The sequence below is a fragment of the Apodemus sylvaticus genome, chromosome 11, assembly GCF_947179515.1.
Source record: "Apodemus sylvaticus chromosome 11, mApoSyl1.1, whole genome shotgun sequence".
In the NCBI taxonomy this organism is placed as follows: Eukaryota; Metazoa; Chordata; class Mammalia; order Rodentia; family Muridae; genus Apodemus; species Apodemus sylvaticus.
The window spans coordinates 5,249,949-5,269,571 of record NC_067482.1 but is presented as its reverse complement, the minus strand read 5'-3'; the positions used below and the strand labels follow the sequence as shown (position 1 = coordinate 5,269,571).

Sequence of the window (19,623 nt, the reverse complement as noted above, 5' to 3'; positions counted from 1 at the left end):
GTGATTTATAAAGGCAGACCTATCAGATTTATACCAGACTTCACACCAGAAACTATGAAAGCTAGAAGATCCTGGGCAGATGTCAAACAGACCCTAAGAGAATGCAAATGGCCAGCCTAGGCTACTATACCAGAAAAACTCTCAATTAACTTAGATGGAGAAAACAAGATATTCCATGACAAAACCAAATTTATAAAATATCTTTCCACAAATCCAGCCCTACAAAGGATAATAGATGGAAAACACCAACACAAGGAGGGAAACTACACCATAGAAAAAGCAAGAATGTAATCTTTCAGCAAACCCACACAAACATAATTCTACCTCTAACAACAAAAATAGTAGGAAGTAACAATCATTTTTCCTTAATATGATGATTAATATTACTATCATATTCTAATTTGATTGAAATTCAAAAATATGCAGAATTAGAAATTAATTGCCTGTCACCCAGTGATCTCTCTAATTTGGTAATTAGAGAAATGTGTCCAAGATTGTACAATCCATATACTCTTTCTCCTTATTTGTATGTGATAGTGTCTTACTGTGTACCACATATTAGTCTTGAGATCATGCTTCTCCTATCTTAGCCTTTCTGTTAGTAAGATTGCTTATTCGATGTGTTTACACTATACTATGGTTTTCAGAACACCTTACATGTTTCAAGATTGTTTATACATCCAAAAGAAATGTAAATAATTAATTTGGGAGGTGGCTTATAAAAGGACAACAAAGACTGAGACAATATTTTGCTTGATATTTACAATTTTTGTATCAATTTTGAAGAAGAGGACAATATAAGTCACTATTTTTCTGAGATAAATGCTTCTCAAAATCATTACAGCCAATGAACCAGAATCTTACCCTCACCTAATATTTGTGCTACCCTACAAGCAGAACCATTGTTCATTGAAACAATTGATGAATGACTTCATGGGTAGACTGTCTTAACACACACACCATTTCTTAAATGAATGTAACCTGTTCCTTGTGGGCTGAGAATGATGACATTCACTCATGTCAAATAGTTTTGACCATAGCAGGAAATATATATCCAAATAATGGTGCCTACATTTCATTCCTTGGCGCAGCAGAACTGTCAACTCTTAGCTACTATGGAGGTAAAATCCTTTGGTGATGTGAGGGACATTGAAGTACAGCCTTATTACAATGAACTCCAATGTCTAAATATTGTTCTTATTTTGGTTTCTACCACAGTAAGAGCCAAAATTTTAAATTCTACTAAAAACAAAACAAAAAAATTATGGAGGCTTGGCAAGTCCATGGAATTCAATAAAAATTTAAACTGAGTTCAAATGTTTGTTCCACAGGAAGAGTTCACATGTCTCTGTCTAGTCTACATCTATTGCATGCCCATATATAATCTATGTCTGTATCTAGTCTATGTCTATTTATTGTATATGTACATAAGTATAGATGGTATCAGCATAAACACCCACATCAGGCTGGGGAACAGTGATTGCTGAAATATTAAGAGTGGATATAAAAAGAAAGGGTAAATTAGTGAAGGCAACTAGCAAGAAGAAGAAGAAGTTAGATTGTGTCTTCCTTCCTCTCCCCCACTCTCTGAGAATTCCTATACTTGGGCTATCCTCACATTCCTATACTTGGGCTGCATTTGTTGTAGGTTACAAATATGAGTCCCACGACAACCCTGCAGACTTCTTCCTGGACATCATTAATGGGGGTTTCTCTGACATAGAGGAAGAATGCCAAGAAGGTATGTGAGTCTTCTAGAGTCAACCATGTTGCTTAACTGATTTCATTTAAAGACAACAATGGTTCATTCGAATATAGCTTTTTATGTTAATTAAGTGTCCTAAAATTAGTTGATAGAATTTGCTGTGGGTCAGTACTGGGTGCTTTTGATTTAATTTATGAAAGAACATTTATATAATATTGTCAGTAGTAATGGAAAATTCTGTTAGAAAATAGATGCACTCATTGCTTGTCATATTATCCTTGTATTGTTTTAGATAAAGTTTGCTTAGCTAGCCAGGCTGGCCTTGCATCTGTGCTCTCTTTCTCAACTTTCAAGTACAGGCATTACAGGGCTGTGTCACTATGCCTGGCTTTGTTTATATCATTTCAAAAATAAAAATTTGGCAGTTCAGATATTTGTATGTGGCAGAAAGCAAGAACCAGATGTTTATATTAAGAAGTATAGGTTCTTTCTCCACATCCTTGCCAACACCTGCTGTCTCCTGAGTTTTTGACCTTAGCCATGGGGAGGGGGGATCTGGGAAAGGGAAAATCATTTGGAATGTAAACAAAGAATATGGAAAATAAAAATATTTTTTAAAAAAAGAAGTATAGATTCATGTGGGAAAGAAGCCTTTGTTAAGAATTAGAATCCAGAGCCGGGTGGTAGTGGTGCACGCATGTAATCCCAGCACTCTGGGAGGCAGAGGCAGGTGGATTTCTGAATTCGAGGCCAGCCTGGTCTACAGTGTGAATTCCAGGACAGCCAGGGCTATACAGAGAAACCCTGTCTCGAAAAAACCAAATCCAAAAAACAAAAAACAAAACAACAACAAAAAGAATTAGAATCCAGAAAGGAAAAGGCCATTCTGTTTGCCTTGTCCATGAAACAATGACAGTAGTCAGGTCAGTTAGGGATGCTCTTCTAGTAGATAAAGGAATTGCACAGTAGCAATTGTTTCTTTCATTCCCAAATTTTTGTGGGCTGAGTACGCAGTTCAGCTAGGAGAATACTTGCCTAGCAGGCACAAAGGCTTGAGTTTGGTTCCTCACCCTGCATACTCGGGTGTAAAGGTGGATGCCAGTGATCACAGCACTTGAGTCATAGAATCAGATGGACCAGGAGGAGACTGATGTCACCCTTGGCTACACAGCAACTTTGAGGTCGGTGTAGGTTACATGGAATAATCTCAAGGAAACCCCAATATACAATTTGTGTGTTATTCCTGAAAAGTGTCGCAGAAAAATCATTCAAATTATTGTAAGCTGGTTCATGTCTTTATCCATTTTTATCCCAAAGCTGATGAACATAAAGGGCTTTTTGGGAGAAGGTATCAAGTCATAGAAAAATTGGCCAATATGTATGCCCAGTCCCGGTTACACAGTGACACAAGAACCCAACTGGATCAACTCTTGGGGGAACAGAACCTGGAGAGGAGCTCAACTGTGGTGACCACATATGTCACCCCCTTCTGGCATCAGCTCAGGTGGATTACCTGGCGATCATTCAGAAATTTCACCGGTTTTCCATGGGTCACTGTGATTCAGGTAATCTGATGAATTATCTTAAATGAATTGTGAAAAACTCAAGTGGGGACGATTTGTGTCCGTGACAGTGACTTCCAGGTCACACTTGCCTTCTCCTACTGTCCGTGTGTTTGTGGCCCCTCTGTACTTGTCATGTAGAAATGTTCACCACAGCCTAGACTAGAACATGATTAACTCCATACTTACAGAAAATGGTTTTTACTTAGAGGAACTGTAATGACTAATCCATGTAGGAAATTTAATTCAACTGTTGCATAAGTTAATGCGAGGCACACTTGGGAGTTCCTCACAGCTGTATTCTTTAATCACTAGCACATCCTCAAGGCCAAGTACAGGCCTGAGTAAAGTGAGAACAAAGGCTTTTTCAAGATGGCAATGTTCCTTGTGGGTAGATGGATGGTACCTGCACAAAAAGATAAATCCATAGCTTGTCAGGTGAAAGAACAGACTTTGGATAAAGTTTAAGTGGAGAAGGTGTCGCGATAGCTGGAGAAAGGGAGGGAAAGAAGGGTTGATCTGTGGCTGAAATCAGGCTGTGAGGAAAGGATGCCATTGAACCCCTCTGGGAGCCTGTGCATCTGGTGCCTGAGCATGAGCCTGCTGTGGGGTGCGGTTTCCTTATTTAGAGGCTGGTGTTTAAAAGTCATAGCTACTCAAAGAGAGCAGTTCACATGCAGTGTGTCCAGACTTAACCAGGCTCCTCCCTGTCTGCTAGTTGGGAACTGGAAGGAGGGCACTCTCTACTTTTCTTTAAACTGACTGTAGCAGTGGTCATCCTGCTTTAAATTCTGTTTTTTTTAACACGAATGTCACATAAAAATGTAGTTCCTCAAGTTCATTGAGCCAAAACTTACTCATTTATTTTTTTATTTGATGATGATGATCTACTGTGTTATCTCTTGATTCTGGTTCTTAGCCTTATAGGGCAAGTACTCTGCTGTGGGTGTACATCTCCATCCTTGTACAACCTTTATAGTCAGTTCAGCTATTTGGGGGTTGTTATGTTATTATCATGCATTCAATTTCTGTGCAATACTGAAAGATGGTATGTTCTTGGATATAATGAAGCCACCCATACTTCTAAACATGTGTACAGTCATTTTCATATTTGATGGCTGCTGCCTTCTGAGTATCAACATTTAGCTTAAACTGTTAGTTGCTCCAAACACTTGGAACTTTATACTTGGATATTTATGTCACGAAAGGAGTATTTTCCCCATTTCTTTGGAAAGAAAAAGATTTGATTTGATTTGGAAACACATTACATTCATCAAATTGTAGTACGCATTGTTCAACTGTCAGACAATAATGAGGTAAGGGGTGTGTGTGTGTGTGTGTGTGTGTGTGTGTGCATGCGCATGCATGCATGTGTATGTATTGACACACTGGTACGAACTGAGGACTAAATTTTCAAATTTGTATTTACTCATTTATTGTGTATGGGGTTTTGTCTGCATGTATAACTGTGCGTCATTTACATACCAGTGGAAGTTAGAAGGAAGCATCCGATCTTGTGAAACTTGAGTTTCAGGTGCTTGTGAGAGGTCTTTAAGGTGCTGGGAACTGAACCCCAATCCTCTGCAAGAGCAGCAAATGTTCTTAACTGCTTAGCCCTGGGTTTTTGATTTCTATTTTTTTTTTTTCAAGAAAGGGTTTCTCTGTGTAGTCCTGGCTTTCCTAGAACTCACTCTGTAGACCAGGCTAGCCTCGAACTCAGAAATCCACCTGCCTAGTTTTGGATTTTTAATTTACATTATCATGTTACATGAAAGAATATTTTCCCTTAGATTGTAATTTCCCATTTGTAAAAAGTAACCAGATAGCCGGGCGGTGGTGGCGCACACCTTTAATCCCAGCACTTGGGAGGGAGGCAGAGGCAGGTGGATTTCTGAGTTCGAGGCCAGCCTGGTCTACAGAGTGAGTTCCAGACAGCCAGGGCTACACAGAGAAACCCTGTGTCCGGAAAAAAAAACGTAACCAGATGAATAATAGAATATCACAAATGATTCGCAGCAGCATGTCTCCTTACTCCTTAGCCAAATGAATCCTGTTTTAAAGCCATTTAACCCTGAGACCAAAACCTGTGCAGGCCCCTCTGCTGAGGTGACCGAGCAGCACTGACAAGGACGATGGCCACCAGGAGCACCGGTGCTGCAGAGCTAGCCGTGTGAACACATGCTGGCAGCAGTCATGCGCTCTGCTGCACACGCTCAGATGTCCCAGAGGTGCAGGGGTGAGGACAAGCCCACCCCTCTCAGCACACAAATCCACAGTTAGGATCTGTGTCATAAGTGGATTTTAATTTTATTATTTGAGCTGAACCTGCCATTACTCCTGGAGTACAGAAATCTTAGCTTTACCAGGATTTGTACTGTTAGGGGGACAGATTGCAGGGCCCTCAATTTTCAATTTAACATAATGGCAGTCAGTTAAAATGTGTATTTTATATGCTTCCATGGCCTCTGCCCAAAACATTCGTGTTTATCTCACTATAGAGATTGCTTAGAAAACTACATATCTTAAAATAATGAACATTGTAGAAAATGCTACCTATTTCTAATGGAAATTTTCACTTTTTTCCCATTTATTTACTTACTTATTTTGGAAGGCAATTATTGCAGTCATACTGGCAGTGCTTATGAGTATCACTTTCCGTCTCCCACAAAATGTTTGTACTGAAGTCAAGACGAGGTAAGCAAATCAGAAAATGCTGTAATTTTGTTCAAGCATACATAAATCTACTAAAAACTTGAATTCATGATGAAAACAGGGCAAGCATGGTCAAGTGTGATATACAGAGAAAGCTGAGCAGAAGAGCACACTTTTTCACATGTGTGTGGGTATAGAATGAAACTTTACACACCACTCAGCTCACATTTTAATGGGTTTTTGCATGTGGTGCAGCTTCATTTGATGCAGACTATCGCCGCATTATAAAGGTAGGGCAGTTTTCACCTTCCTACATGGAATCCCATAGCTCTGGGAGAATCCTCACGCCCCCCCCACCCCCAACCCCCTATACAAATTTCTCCCAGTTCCTGACATCCACCATTCTACTCTCTGCCTTCGAATATAACTAATATGGGACCCTGAATTGGATTCATAAAGTATTTGTGGTTTATCGTTGGTTTGATTGAGTTCTTGTTTGTTCTGGATGACTTGATAGTGTCATGTCTTCAGGGCACATCAAAGTATGGTGGGTGGGTGTATTTCTCAGGCTCTATAAGGCAGAATAATTGTCCATTGTGTGCACATGCTATTGTTTCTCATTCATCTGAGCCTGGAAATGTGATTTTCTCTCACCTTTGACTACTATGACTGATGATGCTGATTGTGCAATACATATGTTTCAGTACTTAAAGAATTTTGTCCTTAGGACAGAGAGATAGAGTTGACATACTGTAAGGCCATTGTGTTATTTGAGGTACTGCTATCCTGTCTCCACTCCACTATACTATTTTATATTCTTACCAGCAGAACACAAAGGCTCAAGTATGTTCACATTCTCACTCAAGCATATTCTTTTTTTATATTGAACAAGGTGCCTTAAGAAGAAAATAAATAAGAATCCATTGGATGTTTTATGAATTATTTGTAGAATGCATTTTCCCATTTTAAATTGGAATATTTTCTTTTCATTACAAAATTATATATTTATCAACTTAATGAGTGTGTGTGTGTCTCAGCGTTTCCATTGCTTTAATGAGACACCATGACCAAGGGAACTTTTACAAAGGACAACTTTTAATTCCTGCTGGCTTACAGGTTCTAAGGTCCAGTGCATTATCGCCATGGCTGGAAGTTTGACAGCCTCCAAGCAGACCAGGGCTGGAGGAGATGAGAGTCCTGTATTTTGTTCTGAAGGCAAACAGAAGACTCTCTTCCAGGCAGCTAGGGAGAGGATCTCAAAGCTCACACCCACAGTGACACAATTCTTCCAATAAGGCCACAACTCCTAACAGTGCCATTCTCTGGGCCAAGCATATTCAAACCACCACAATGTGTGTGGGCATGTATGGCCTACAGTATGCATGTGGAAGACAGGACAATTTACAAGAACTGATCCCTGCACCACGTGAGTTTCAGGGATTGCTTACAGGTCATCAAGCTTGCCATAGTCATCTTACCTGCCTGATCATCTCATTTCCTTGCTATAGTTATTTTTGTTTCTGAAATATGAATTCCTTACCAGATACATGATGCACATACATTTTCTCTCTTCCTGTGAGTTGCCTTTTTATTCTGTTGATTGTGATTGTTTTGTGAGTGTGTATATATGAGTGTGTCTGAGTGTGTGAGTGTTTTTGACTGTGTGTATGAGTGTGTGTGTGCGTGTGAATGTGAGTGTGTGTCAGCATGAGTCAATGAGTGTATATATGTCAGTAAGTGTTGCTTGTATGTGAGTGTATAGTATTATGCATTATATGTACACATTCTATGGAAATTCATCCACGTTTATGAGGGTGTGCATACATGTACATATGGGTCAGCATACACGTGTCTACATGTTGAGGCTGGAATTCGACACTAGGTTTTCCTTGATGACTGTCTAGTTTCTCTTCCTAGTCAGCACTGTCATTGAACCTGGAGCTCATTGATTGGTTAAGCTGGCAGGGCAGTGAGCTCTAAGATCCACCTCTGAATCCTTCCTCTGTTTAGTACAGGTATGAAATATGTGCGTGGCTCTTACATGGGTTCTAGCTCTGAACTCATGGTTCCTTGGAAGACACTGCTGAATAGGCTACTTGCCCAGCCCTACAAATCTGTTTGATGTGTGGAAAACATCATTTCTGATAGAAAGAAGTATAATCCAGGTTTTTTTTTTTGTTTGTGTGAGTTTTCTCCTTTGTGGATTGGCCCTCAGTCTGCACAGAGACAATTGTTACAACTCTTTCCGGGGTGTCTTCCTTTCTTCTTCCCTGAAGTCCACAGTCTGAACATTTTCTGATTCTGCTTAGGCCTTGGTTTGTGCCTGTGTAGAGGGTACATCTCTACATAACACAGCATAGGTCACAGAATAGAAGGTGGAGACTCTACATTCAGCATGCAAAGTAAAATCATAATCCAAGCCCAGAAAGACAAATGTATGGTTCACTCATCTGTGGATTATAAAGCAATTCACCTCCATGCAGCATGGTTGACAGTGCTGACTGCCAGAGGAAGTGTGTAGGGAGGAGACATTACACCACTGCATTCAGAAATAAAGATCAAAAATCCTGCAGTGGAAATATTCTTGAAATATGCAGACATAAAGAAGTGTTTCTTCTTAGCTGTTTCTTCATACCGTTTTAGACATTTTGAAATACTCTTAATTTGAATTTTCACTTCCTCTCTCATCATGTTTTAGAACAAGCTGAACTGTGTGAAAATGGAATTATGTCTTCTTCTAAACAACTCTGTCGGGAGAAAAGCTCTGTGTAATGTTGAATTTGTCTTTTGCTGCATTCTCTCCTCACAGAGCCGGGCTGCTCTTCTTTCTCACAGGCTTTGAGTGTATCTTAAGTATCTCTGCAGGGGAACTCTTCATGATGGACAGGAATCAATTTCTGTGAGTAGCCTCTGCTCCACCAGGTATCCGCAGCTGGTGATAAAGTTGACAGCATTGGTAGTTGGGCTTAAAACTTGATCTCAAAATTACCAGTATGATCTTATTTTCCTTATTTGTTTCATTGAAAAGTAAAGAAGGTATGAATTCTTATGTTCATCATGTCGCACCATGTGTTTTGAAGTATGTATAGAGATTACTAATATTAACTGAAGAAATGGTGTTGAGCATTTCTTAAGAGCAGAGGATGTTGAGGCTTGGTCTTTGGCTGTGTATTGCAATGCTAAGTGCTGGCCCCCCAAGACATGGTTGCACCGGAGAAGAGAGAATCCTCACATTGACCTAAGTGACCCTATGTTACCTTGCTGCAAGTTATTTCTGACTGGTAAATAAAGATGCCCACAGCCAATAGCTGGGCAGGAGAGACATTGGAGGGATTTAGCAGTTCCTGGCTTGGATGTCTAAGGAAAACTATGAGGGGGAGAAGAAGGTGAAGGAACAGAGAAAGCTGCTATAGGTTAGATTAGCTGGCCAGTTGGACTTAAGAGCAGCCCAAATAAAACACCGTAAATAATAACTTGGGGCTACTAAATGAAAGGTAAATTCTATCAGCATGCAGGGTAGGTATCTGCTCAGCTCTTGTGCTGTTTAAGACTTATTATAAATAATAAAAGTTGTGCATTTTTATCCAGGAGCTGTATAATCAATGATGCAGTAGAAACTCCAAAAGTGGGATTAACATTTTCTACAATGCTGAAGTATCTGCAGCTCAGTGAAATTTTAATGTTGGGGTGTGGTCATCAGGGCTCAGTGCTATAGAAAAGCAACAGTAGAAGGATGAAAATCACAGTTCATTCATGTGCCCTCCCCCATAAAAGATGTCAGGTTTTTGATCTTAAGTGAAGTGGGTTTACAGGAAATTGGAGCCGGAAAGGTAAAGCTGTACAAGAATGAGAATGTGCAGCCCCCTTGGTGAAGGGCTGGAAAGAGCCAGCAGATGTGCAGTAGTGAACAGCTGTCTCATCTCTTGTGCTTTTCAAACATGGAAGAAGGCTTCCTTGGTGCCCTGTGATTAGGATTCACTGCTTTCAAAGCTAGGCATGATTTACCTACAAGTGCATGACAAGGAAAGAATCATCAGAGAGGACCCGAGGGCATAGCTCAGGTGGTAAAGTGCTTTCTTAGTATGCATGGAACCCTGGGGTAGTCACAGCACCACGTAAACCTCAACAGGGAAATATTCCTGTAATCCGAACACTTGTGGGTGGGGTGGGAGGATGGTCAGTTTTGCTACATATGGATTTTGAGGCCAGCCTGCACTAGTGATCCTTTCTCAAAAACCAAATCAAATCAAATCAAATCAAATCAAATCAAATCAGAGATACAATGAAGACACTGACAGGGGAGGAGCTTAGAGTTTGAAATGACTTAGGGATAGGGGCCAGGAAGGAGAAGGACAAGGTGTGGTAGCTGGTAAGGGTTCAGGGTTGTAAACTGAGATTACTGAAGGAAGAAGTCTATACTAAAGTGAAAGATGCAGAAGAGAAGGATGTAGTGGCTACAGCGTATCCTCCAAGGACCAGTGTAACTTTCTTCAAATGAAGGAGATAAGAGGAGATACCATGAATACTGTCTGAAGTGAAGTACCGAGACCTGAAGTACCTCTGAGGAGTATCTTCTGAGGAGAGTGGGGACATTGGACGGTTTCCCTGCAGGGCTGTTCTGTGGCCTAGTGGACCAAACAGGGGATTTCTCTGATGGGATCACAGGGAGGATGCCATAAGGATGGTGGCCTAGGAATGCTGGTTCTAAGATGGGGAGGTGTATGGGAGTCAGCCGGGAGCACAGGGACACTGTCCTCATAGCTCCCTGTGGTATCAGCAGTCAGGGTAGCCAGCATCCCACCTGTGCTTGCTGGGCTAACCTAAGGATGTGTAATGAAGCCTTTTGTTTCTGTAGACATGAGCATAGCAGTGGATACTACAGAGCATCATCCTATTTCTTCGGAAAATTGCTGGCTGATCTAATACCCAGGAGGTTGTTGCCAAGTATTACATTTACACTTATAACATATGTCATAGCCGGTAAGTAACAAAACCAGAGAATGTGTCTTTAGGCTTCGATGAACATGCTTTGGTTTGTACCACTGTGACAAGCCTTAAAGTAGAAAAGCGTATGTCCACTGTATGCAATCTAAAGCACGTGATCAATGTGACTATAGTGTCTAAGACTCCATAACAAAAGAACTCCAAACACTGTTTATGAGACTGTGTACTTACTGATAGATTTTGTAAATTATAAAGAATGTCGAAATAACATAGACACCTGAAGCAGTGCCAATAGAGAAAAATAGATACCAATAATTTAGGTATCTATCCATATCTACTGTAAAATTCTTACATTATTTGACTTTGTGTCTGTGTGCTTCTGTATATGTGCGTGTGTGCGTGTGTTTGTGTGTGTCCTCTAACTGAACGCAGTGTATGGATTGCCATAAACATATGTCAGAGGGGAGGGGGAACTGGGAAAGGGGAAAGCATTTGAAATGTAAACAAAGAATATAGAAAATAAAAAAGAAAGAGAAACAAAGCAAACAAACAAACAAACAAAAAGAAACAAAACCAAAACAAAAACAAAAAAAAAAAAAAGATGTCAGATGTGCTGTACCTGGAAGCAAATGAGAATGTTTCCCATTATGTGGGTGTTGGGAGCTGAGCTAAATCCAAGGCTTTTGCAAGAATGCCCAGAAACATTAAGACATGTCTCTAACCCAGATATATATTTTCTGTGTGTTGCTGTATTTGTCTCTAAATGTAAATGAGAATTGGAAAAGTAAATAATAGCTTATATTTATGTATGCTTGTGTAAAAAATTTTAAATATATATATAGTGTTGCTCTGCCATCTTACAGAAAGAGGACATTGAATTTGGGGTTCATTGAAGTTATATAATATAAATAGTTAGAATATGTGCACATATTGTTTTGTGCATTATGATTAGGCTTCATCATAGACTTTTTAGAATATTTTTCACACACACACACTCACAGATAAACACACATGCATAAAATACACACAATGGCACACACACACACATACATACTCACGTCTACATCCACACACAGAGATAAATACACATGTATATGCATACACACAATGACACACATATATTCTCACATAGGCACACACATACACTCATACACACTGACATACATACTGACACTCATACGCAGACACAAAAACAGATACATATCTTTTAAGAGCATGTACTGACAAAGCTTAGATTTGGTCTTATAAGCAAGAGATTTATCATCTAGAGTCAGTCATTTAGGTCATGGGATGTATTGTGGGTGCTTCTCTTGCTAGCCTAACAATCCTAATTTGATTCTCAGAATCGAAAGTAGAAGAGAGAATCACTCCAGAAAGTCATCCTTCACCATGATATATGCATACCACAACACATGAAAACTGTGATAAATGTACACCGTGACACATGCACACCATGACAAATGCATACTGTCTTAGTCAGGGTTTCTATTCCTGCACAAACATCATGACCAAGAAGCAAGTTGGGGAGGAAAGGGTTTATTCAGCTTACACTTCCACGCTGCTGTTCATCACTAAAGGAAGTCAGGACTGGAACTCAAGCAGGTCAGGAAGCAGGAGCTGATGCAGAGGCCACGGAGGGATGTTTCTTACTGGCCTGCTTCCCCTGGCTTGCCCAGCCTGCTCTCTTATAGAACCCAAGACTACCAGCCCAGGGATGGTACCACCCACAATGGGCCCTCCCCACTTGGTCACTAATTAAGAAAATGCCCCACAGCTGGATCTCATGGAGGCACTTCCCCAACTGAAGCTCCTTTCTCTGTGATAACTCCAGCCTGTGTCAAGTTGACACACAAAACCAGCCAGTACACACACCATGACACATGCACACCATGACACATGCACACCATGGCACATGCACATCATGGGACTTGCACATGGTTGCACATGAACAACCATACTCATGTTTATAATACAATAATAATATTAATAACAACCTTTATACATAATTAGGCATGGAATTCAGCTCCCCCAGACCTCACCTTGTTTTCCTGTGACTATTGTAAAAACACATGACTATGTACGACTCATCATCAGCTCCATACAGATTATGAATCAGCTTATGAAACTCACTGTCCTCCTCCATAGCTGCTGCATGGTGTGCTAGGGAAAAATAAAGTTGGAGGCACCCTCCCATCCTCTAGTTATTAACATCACTGCAGGATTGCTTAATCCTTGCCTTTGTTAGCTTTTTATTTCTGTGCTGATCACTGTGACCAAGACCAACAGGGGAAGAAAGAGTTTATCTAATCTCAGTGTATATCAAAAGGAAAGTCAGGGCAAGAACTCAAGCCAGGACCCTGAGGTAGGAACTGAAGCAGAGGCCATAGGGGAGTGCTGCTCCGAAAGGCTTGCTCAGCCTACTTTGTTTTTTGTTTTTTTTAAATATATATTTATTTTATGTATGAGTACACCATTGCTCTCTTTAGACACACTAGAAGAGGGCATCAGATCCCATTGCAGATGGTTGTGAGCTACCATGTGGTTGCTGGGAATTGAACTCAGGACCTGTGGAAGACCAGATGGTGCTCTTAACCCCTGAGCCATCTCTCCAGTCCCTCAGCCTGCTTTCGTATGGAACTCAGTACCACCTTCCCAGAGGTTTCATCATCCACCATTGTCTGAAACCTCCCACATTAGTGATTTATCAAGAAATTGCCCTCCCATACCAACATAGTGGGAGAATTTTGTTAATGAGGTTCCCATATGGCAGTAAATTGATAAAAACCAGCACAATTCCGATCCCACTTTCTTTATTAATGCAATTATAATAAACACAGGGGAATGTGTATAGGAGTATTTTCTATTGGTGATTCTTCTATGAGAAAAGGCAGTAGAATTTTGGCTAGCTGTGTTGCAGGTAGGTCTCCAGGTCAGGATCTCATAAATTGTTCTTAATGATGTACAAATGCAGACAACTATTATATGAAAAGTTACTTTGTGGCAAGCACAAAAATTAAGCCAAATGATGGGACAGGAGAGATGGCTCATTGGTTAAGAGCAGTTGTTGCTCTTCCAGGCTCCCCAGATTTGGTTCCCAGCATGCACATAATTGGTCAGCATTTAGCTGCCTGTAACTACAACTGTAGAGCTCTGATTGTCTCTTCTGACTTCCTCAAGTGATTGCACACATATGGTATACACACACACACACACACACACACATAATTATAAAAAATTATATGACAAATGTATGTAGTGACATAGAAGGAAGCAATAAAATTGGAGACCCAGAGTAGCTACATGGCTATAAAACTGTGATTAGATTCTTTGTGGATTCAAATGTACAATTTGATGAAAAATGTACAATTGTTTGGACTTAGGTAGCTAAACTGACCCACTTTATTCTTTCTAAGGAATGAAAACAGGTGTGAAGGGTTTCTTCATGATGTTATTTACTGTCCTGATGTTGGCTTCTTCTGCCAGTTCCCTGTCCCTGTCTTTAGGAGCTGGAGGGAATACAGCTGCTGTACCAACAACAATGATAACCATCTACCTTATGTTCATGCTGGTGAGTGTGAACTGTGTTTTTCTAAGAGAAACATTTTCCTTGAGTTTCTTCTTGGACATGTAACCTGCTTGATAAATCAGTACTTGGGAATTGATGTCATGTTAAAGCTTATTGTGGTCTATAATAGAGAAGGTATTGTCTTCCTCTTGGGCTTTGTGACTATTGCTCTAATATTGGTACAATGATGTAGTTAATATGCCCTTTTTGAAATACAAAAAACAAAAACTTTTTATTGGCACTCTGTAAATTTCACATCATACATCCTGATCACACTCATCTCCTCCTCCACCTTTGCAAACTGCTCTCTCAGAAGAGAAAAACACCTTATTGAGGAAGCTGTAGTGTGTCATAGTGTGTTGAACGGCATACCCTTTTGTCCATAATTCTTTGCTTGCAAATGGTCATTACAATGATTACTACAAGTTCTGTTACAAGGGTTCTGGCTTCTTTTACACTCTGAATACTAGAACCTCACTGGGATGCCTCTTAGATATCATGCTGTTGCCCTGTGTCATGTAGTTTTGGCTAAGACTGGCCCCTTCAAGCACTCGAGCAGTTCATCCATGGGGTAGATGTTGGTATGGACCAATTCAAAGACCTAGATCTGGGTCTGAGAGGTATCAGGGCTGGTGTTAGACCACCAGCTCTCATGTCCTAAGGATCACCAGGGCCAATTCTACTCTGCTGCCCAGGTGAAGTAAGGGTCCCCTCTCCTGTGTATTGCATGTGGTGAGGGACCAGGATAGTTCTCCTACTCTCATGACCTGGGCCATCTCTCCTACCTGTCATAGATTGTGAGGGACTGGGAGGGTATTAAGGTATGTCTCCCTCATCTGTGCCACCACAACTGCAGAGCCAACTTTGCTATGCTTACACATTGTGGGCGGGTTATGCCCTGCCCTTGCTACCAAGGTCAGCTCTATTGTGCTGCCCAGGCAAAGTGAAGGGCCTGCTCTTCTAACTGCTACAGCAAGTGAGGGGGAGGGCCAGCTCTCCTGCTTCAATGATTCCAGAGCCAGGTGTCCCACCTGCTACAGATGGAGAGGGGTGAGTAGGGAGGAGGGTAGCTCTCCCTCATCCATGCCACGATATAGGAGATGTGTGGCAGAACCAGCTCTCTCACATTAACACTCTTGTGGCCAACTCATCCCTAACTCTTAAAACATGCAGGGCCAGCCCAGCAGTGGTGGCACATGCCTGTAATCCTAGCACTCTGGGAGGTAGAGACAGGCAGATTTCTGAGTTTGAGGCCAGCCTGGTCTACAGAGTGAGTTCCAGGACAGTCAGGGCTACACAGAGAAACCCTGTCTCGAAAAAACCAAATGAAAAAAAAAATGCAGGGCTGCTAATCTGAATATTGCAAATTGGCTATGGGTGGAGTCACCTCTCCTGTTCTCCTACCTCCAGGACCAGCTGTCTCAGGATGCTTGGGTGAGGGGTCAACCAGTCCTATAGAGCTTCGGGTGTCCATAGGTGGCAGTCCAGACCAGAAACATCCACCTGGCTTTGGTGATAATAGACCTCCTCCTACTTTTGGATCATGGGTCCAGATGTGGCCCTTGGTAGCAGCCCAAACCAGGGCCCCACCATGGTCCTAGGTTGCATCACTACCTGCTGACACCAGGCTGTTCCTCACTACCCTCAAGTCTCCAATTCTGCATCTCTTCATTGTGCCCACATTCTTTTTTCGCTCTTTCTCTTCCATTTCTCCACTACTTATTTGTTCCTCTTAGTGGCGCCCAGGGACTCTGAGTGTCTGGGATCATCTCAGAACTGGTATCAGTGGTGTTATGCCCTGTCCATACATTATGGAAACAGGCAGAAGTCATCTAATGCATGATTTACCCCCTCCCCACACCAGTGCAGCATTGGGCTGGTGGTTGTCTCAGGCCAGCTCCCTATCTGGACCCTGTATCAATATACTGGTTTTCTTCTTGGGCTTGATCCTGCCCCATCCTACACACATGGCCCCATTCCAGTACCATCTGTATCAGACTCACTCCTGCCCAGGGTCCACAATCCCAGGCTGTGTTTGCAATAGTCTCCAGCTCACTCCCAACCTGGGAGCATGTCCAGCCTTGCACAGCACCAAACCGATGGTCCCTGAAAAAGGTTTGCTGTTTTCAGAGAGTGTTAGGCTCTCTATCATTCAGATGGTCACAGGTCAGTACACTGAGGACAGGCATAGCCTCTCTCCTCTCTGACACCTTGCTGACACTTGTGACACAGCAGTCACAGCTGTAACAACTCTAGGGACAGGAACATGCTGTTTCTAGTGAACTCTTAAGACACATTCCTGGGATCATATTACAAAACCATAATAAATTGAAATTTCAAAAAAGTGCTGTGGCTGGCTCATTTTCTCCCGGAAAGAACAGGTTGGGGGGCGGTGGATTTCAAAAGGAGTATGCAGGAGATTGTGATATTAAACTGTCTACTGGAAGTTGCCTGACATTTTGTGTGGGGTAAGCTGGCTCAAACCACAGCTTTTCCTAGTATTGCCACTCCTGGTGCTTGCCAGCCTGTCCAATTCAGTTTCACTCGCTGTCTGGTTCTGCTATGGAGAGTTGTTTGTCTCCTAAATTGCATATGCATCCACAACAATTAGGAGCTTTACTAACGATATTAGAACCAAGGCCACATTGAAACAAATCTGTGTACTTTCATCGAGGAGTGTGCTCTTGCCTCGCTTCTTGGGCGGCTTCTGCAGGGCTTTCTCCTCCCATCCCTATCTTGCCCCAGCAAGGTGGCATCCATGCACTGCTTACTGCCCAGCAGCAAGCAGGCCACCAGCAGCTTGAGGCTGTGTGGCTTGTTCATTCATAACCAAATCTTGCCTTCACTTTAAAAGTACTTTGGCCTCACCATAAAGTTGGATATAATACTTTTATATTGATAAGTAAAAATCTGTGATTACTTGCATCTCTTAAAAATTAAACTAATAAAGTATGGCTCAAGACTTGTCATCTTTAAATGGTTCCTACACAAAGTTAAGTGGTGGCTTTCCAGCTAACCTGTTGCATTTACTGTCAGGGCTGAAAGTGAAGCGTGACTTTAACACACACTCTGGAGTTTTTCCACCATTAGACAAAAGCCTACAGAGCCATCCATGGGCTTTGTTGTTGTCTACAACAAGCCTTAGGCAGATGACAAAAATGTTTTTACCATCTATTTCTTTCACTGCCATAAGAAAATGCAATTTATAATAACTGAAGTGAATAATTAATAAGTAAACCTTCATTCTATGGCTACAGAATTTCATATCCAGCCACTTTGTTCAAAATTGTTATCAGCTATAGAAGTCCTCTGGTAGAATTTAGAGTCACCTATGTATGCTATCATATCATCTGGGAATAGAGATACCTTGACTTATTTTTTTTGCAATTTGCATCCCCTTTATCTTTTTCAGTTGTCTTCTTACTCTGGCTAAAACTTCAAGTACAATATTGAATAGAGAGTGAACAGCCTTGTCTTGTCCCTGATTTTAATTGAATTGCCTTAAGTTTCACCACATTTAATTTGATGCTGTCTATTGGTTTGCTGCATATTGACATTATTGTGTTTAGATATGTACCTTGTATTCATGATCTTCCCAAGTCTTTTAACATGAAGGGGCATTAGATTGTGTCTAAGACTTTTTCAGCATCTAATGAGATGATCATGTGATTTTTTTCTTTCATGTGCTCATATGGTGGGTTACATTGTTGGATTTTTATATGTTGAATCATCCCTCATCCTTGGGATGAAACCTACTTCATCATGGTGGATAACATTTTTAGTGTGTTCTTGGATTGAGTTTGCTAGTATATAATTGACTACTTTTGCTTCAATATCTATAAGGGAGACTGGTCTGAACATTCCTTTGTTCATAGAGTTTTTGTTGGTTTAGGTATAAGGGTAATTGTGGCCTCATAAAATGAATTTGGCAGTGTTTCTTCTGTTTCTTTCTTTTTTTTTATTCAACTATGTGACCTGCTTCAGTGCCCACAGTCTATAAGCACAGAGGCTAGGCAATGGTTAAAAGCCACAGTTTACTCTAGCATGGAACACTATGAGAGAGGTTCCTTCTGTTTCTGTTTTGTATAACAGGTGGTAAAATATTGGTATTAACTCTTCTTTGAAATCTGGTAGAATTCTCACTAAAACTATCTGCCCCATACATTTTTGGCTGGGAGTCTTTTAATGACTGCTTGTATTTTCTTCAGAGTTGTAGGCTGAATTTCTAGATAGATATTGTTTAAATTTTGTTTTGACGTAGATTATTTTGTGTTTTCCATATATGGTAATTAAAGGTTTTGCTGGAACCAAAACAACCCTGAGACTACCTCACAACAGTCAGAATAGCTAAGATTAAAATCTCAAGAGACAGCAGGTGTTGGCGAGGATGTGGAGAAAGAGGAGCACTCCTCCACTGCTGGTGGGGTTGCAAATTGGTACAACCACTCTGGAAATCAGTCTGGCGGCTCCTCAGAAAACTGGACACGTCACTTCCGGAGGACCCTACTATACCACTCCTGGGCATATAATAAGGATACATGCTCCACTATGTTCATAGCAGCCTTATTTATAATAGCCAGAAGCTGAAAAGAGCCCAGGTGTCCCTCAACGGAGGAACAGATAAAAAAAAAATGTGATATATAGACACAATGGAGTACTATTCAGCCATTAGAAACAATGAATTCATGAAATTCTTAGACAAATGGGTGGAGCTGGAGAACATCATCCTAAGTGAGGTAACCCAGTCTCAAAAGATCAGTCATGGTATGCACTCACTAATAAGTGGATATTAGCCTAGAAACTTGGAATACCCAAGACATAATCCACATATCAACTGATGTCCAAGAAGAACGGAGGAGTGGTCCCTGGTTCTGGAAAGGCTCAGTGCAGCAGTGTAGGGCAAAACCAGAACAGGGAAGTGGGAGAGGTAGATGGGAGAACAGGGGAAAGAGGGCTTATGGGAATTTCAGGGAATGAGGAGCCAGGAAAGGGGAAATCATTTGAAATGTAAATAAAAAATATATCGAATAAAAAATAAAAAAATAAAGTTTTGCTGGGTGTAGTATCCATGGTCTGGCATCCATGGTCTTTTATAGACTGCATGATATCTGCCCAAATCTTCTGCACCTGAGATTCTTTCTTTCATTTCTTGTTTACTGTTAGTGATGCTCCCATCTGTAGTTCTTGCTCCCCTA

At 41.1% G+C, this 19,623-nt stretch overlaps 1 protein-coding gene and 2 non-coding genes across 6 annotated transcripts in view; 1 reads left to right on the top strand and 2 right to left on the bottom strand.

The window, feature by feature from the left end:
- Positions 1-19,623, top strand: part of LOC127696114 (ATP-binding cassette sub-family G member 3-like) — a 120,836-nt gene that overhangs the window by 91,118 nt on the left and 10,095 nt on the right. For all 4 annotated transcript variants that reach the window (XM_052198625.1, XM_052198624.1, XM_052198627.1 and 1 more), the window contains exons 8-13: positions 1,649-1,741; positions 3,023-3,270; positions 5,879-5,961; positions 8,729-8,818; positions 10,775-10,899; positions 14,277-14,431. In XM_052198625.1, the coding sequence (XP_052054585.1) occupies positions 1,649-1,741; positions 3,023-3,270; positions 5,879-5,961; positions 8,729-8,818; positions 10,775-10,899; positions 14,277-14,431 (794 nt within the window). The remainder of the gene's footprint in view (positions 1-1,648; positions 1,742-3,022; positions 3,271-5,878; positions 5,962-8,728; positions 8,819-10,774; positions 10,900-14,276; positions 14,432-19,623) is intronic.
- LOC127696903 (small nucleolar RNA SNORA17) lies at positions 16,561-16,691 on the bottom strand. Its single transcript, XR_007980350.1, has one exon. It is a non-coding gene; the product is annotated as a small nucleolar RNA SNORA17 (small nucleolar RNA).
- LOC127696889 (small nucleolar RNA SNORA42/SNORA80 family) lies at positions 18,393-18,499 on the bottom strand. Its single transcript, XR_007980338.1, has one exon. It is a non-coding gene; the product is annotated as a small nucleolar RNA SNORA42/SNORA80 family (small nucleolar RNA).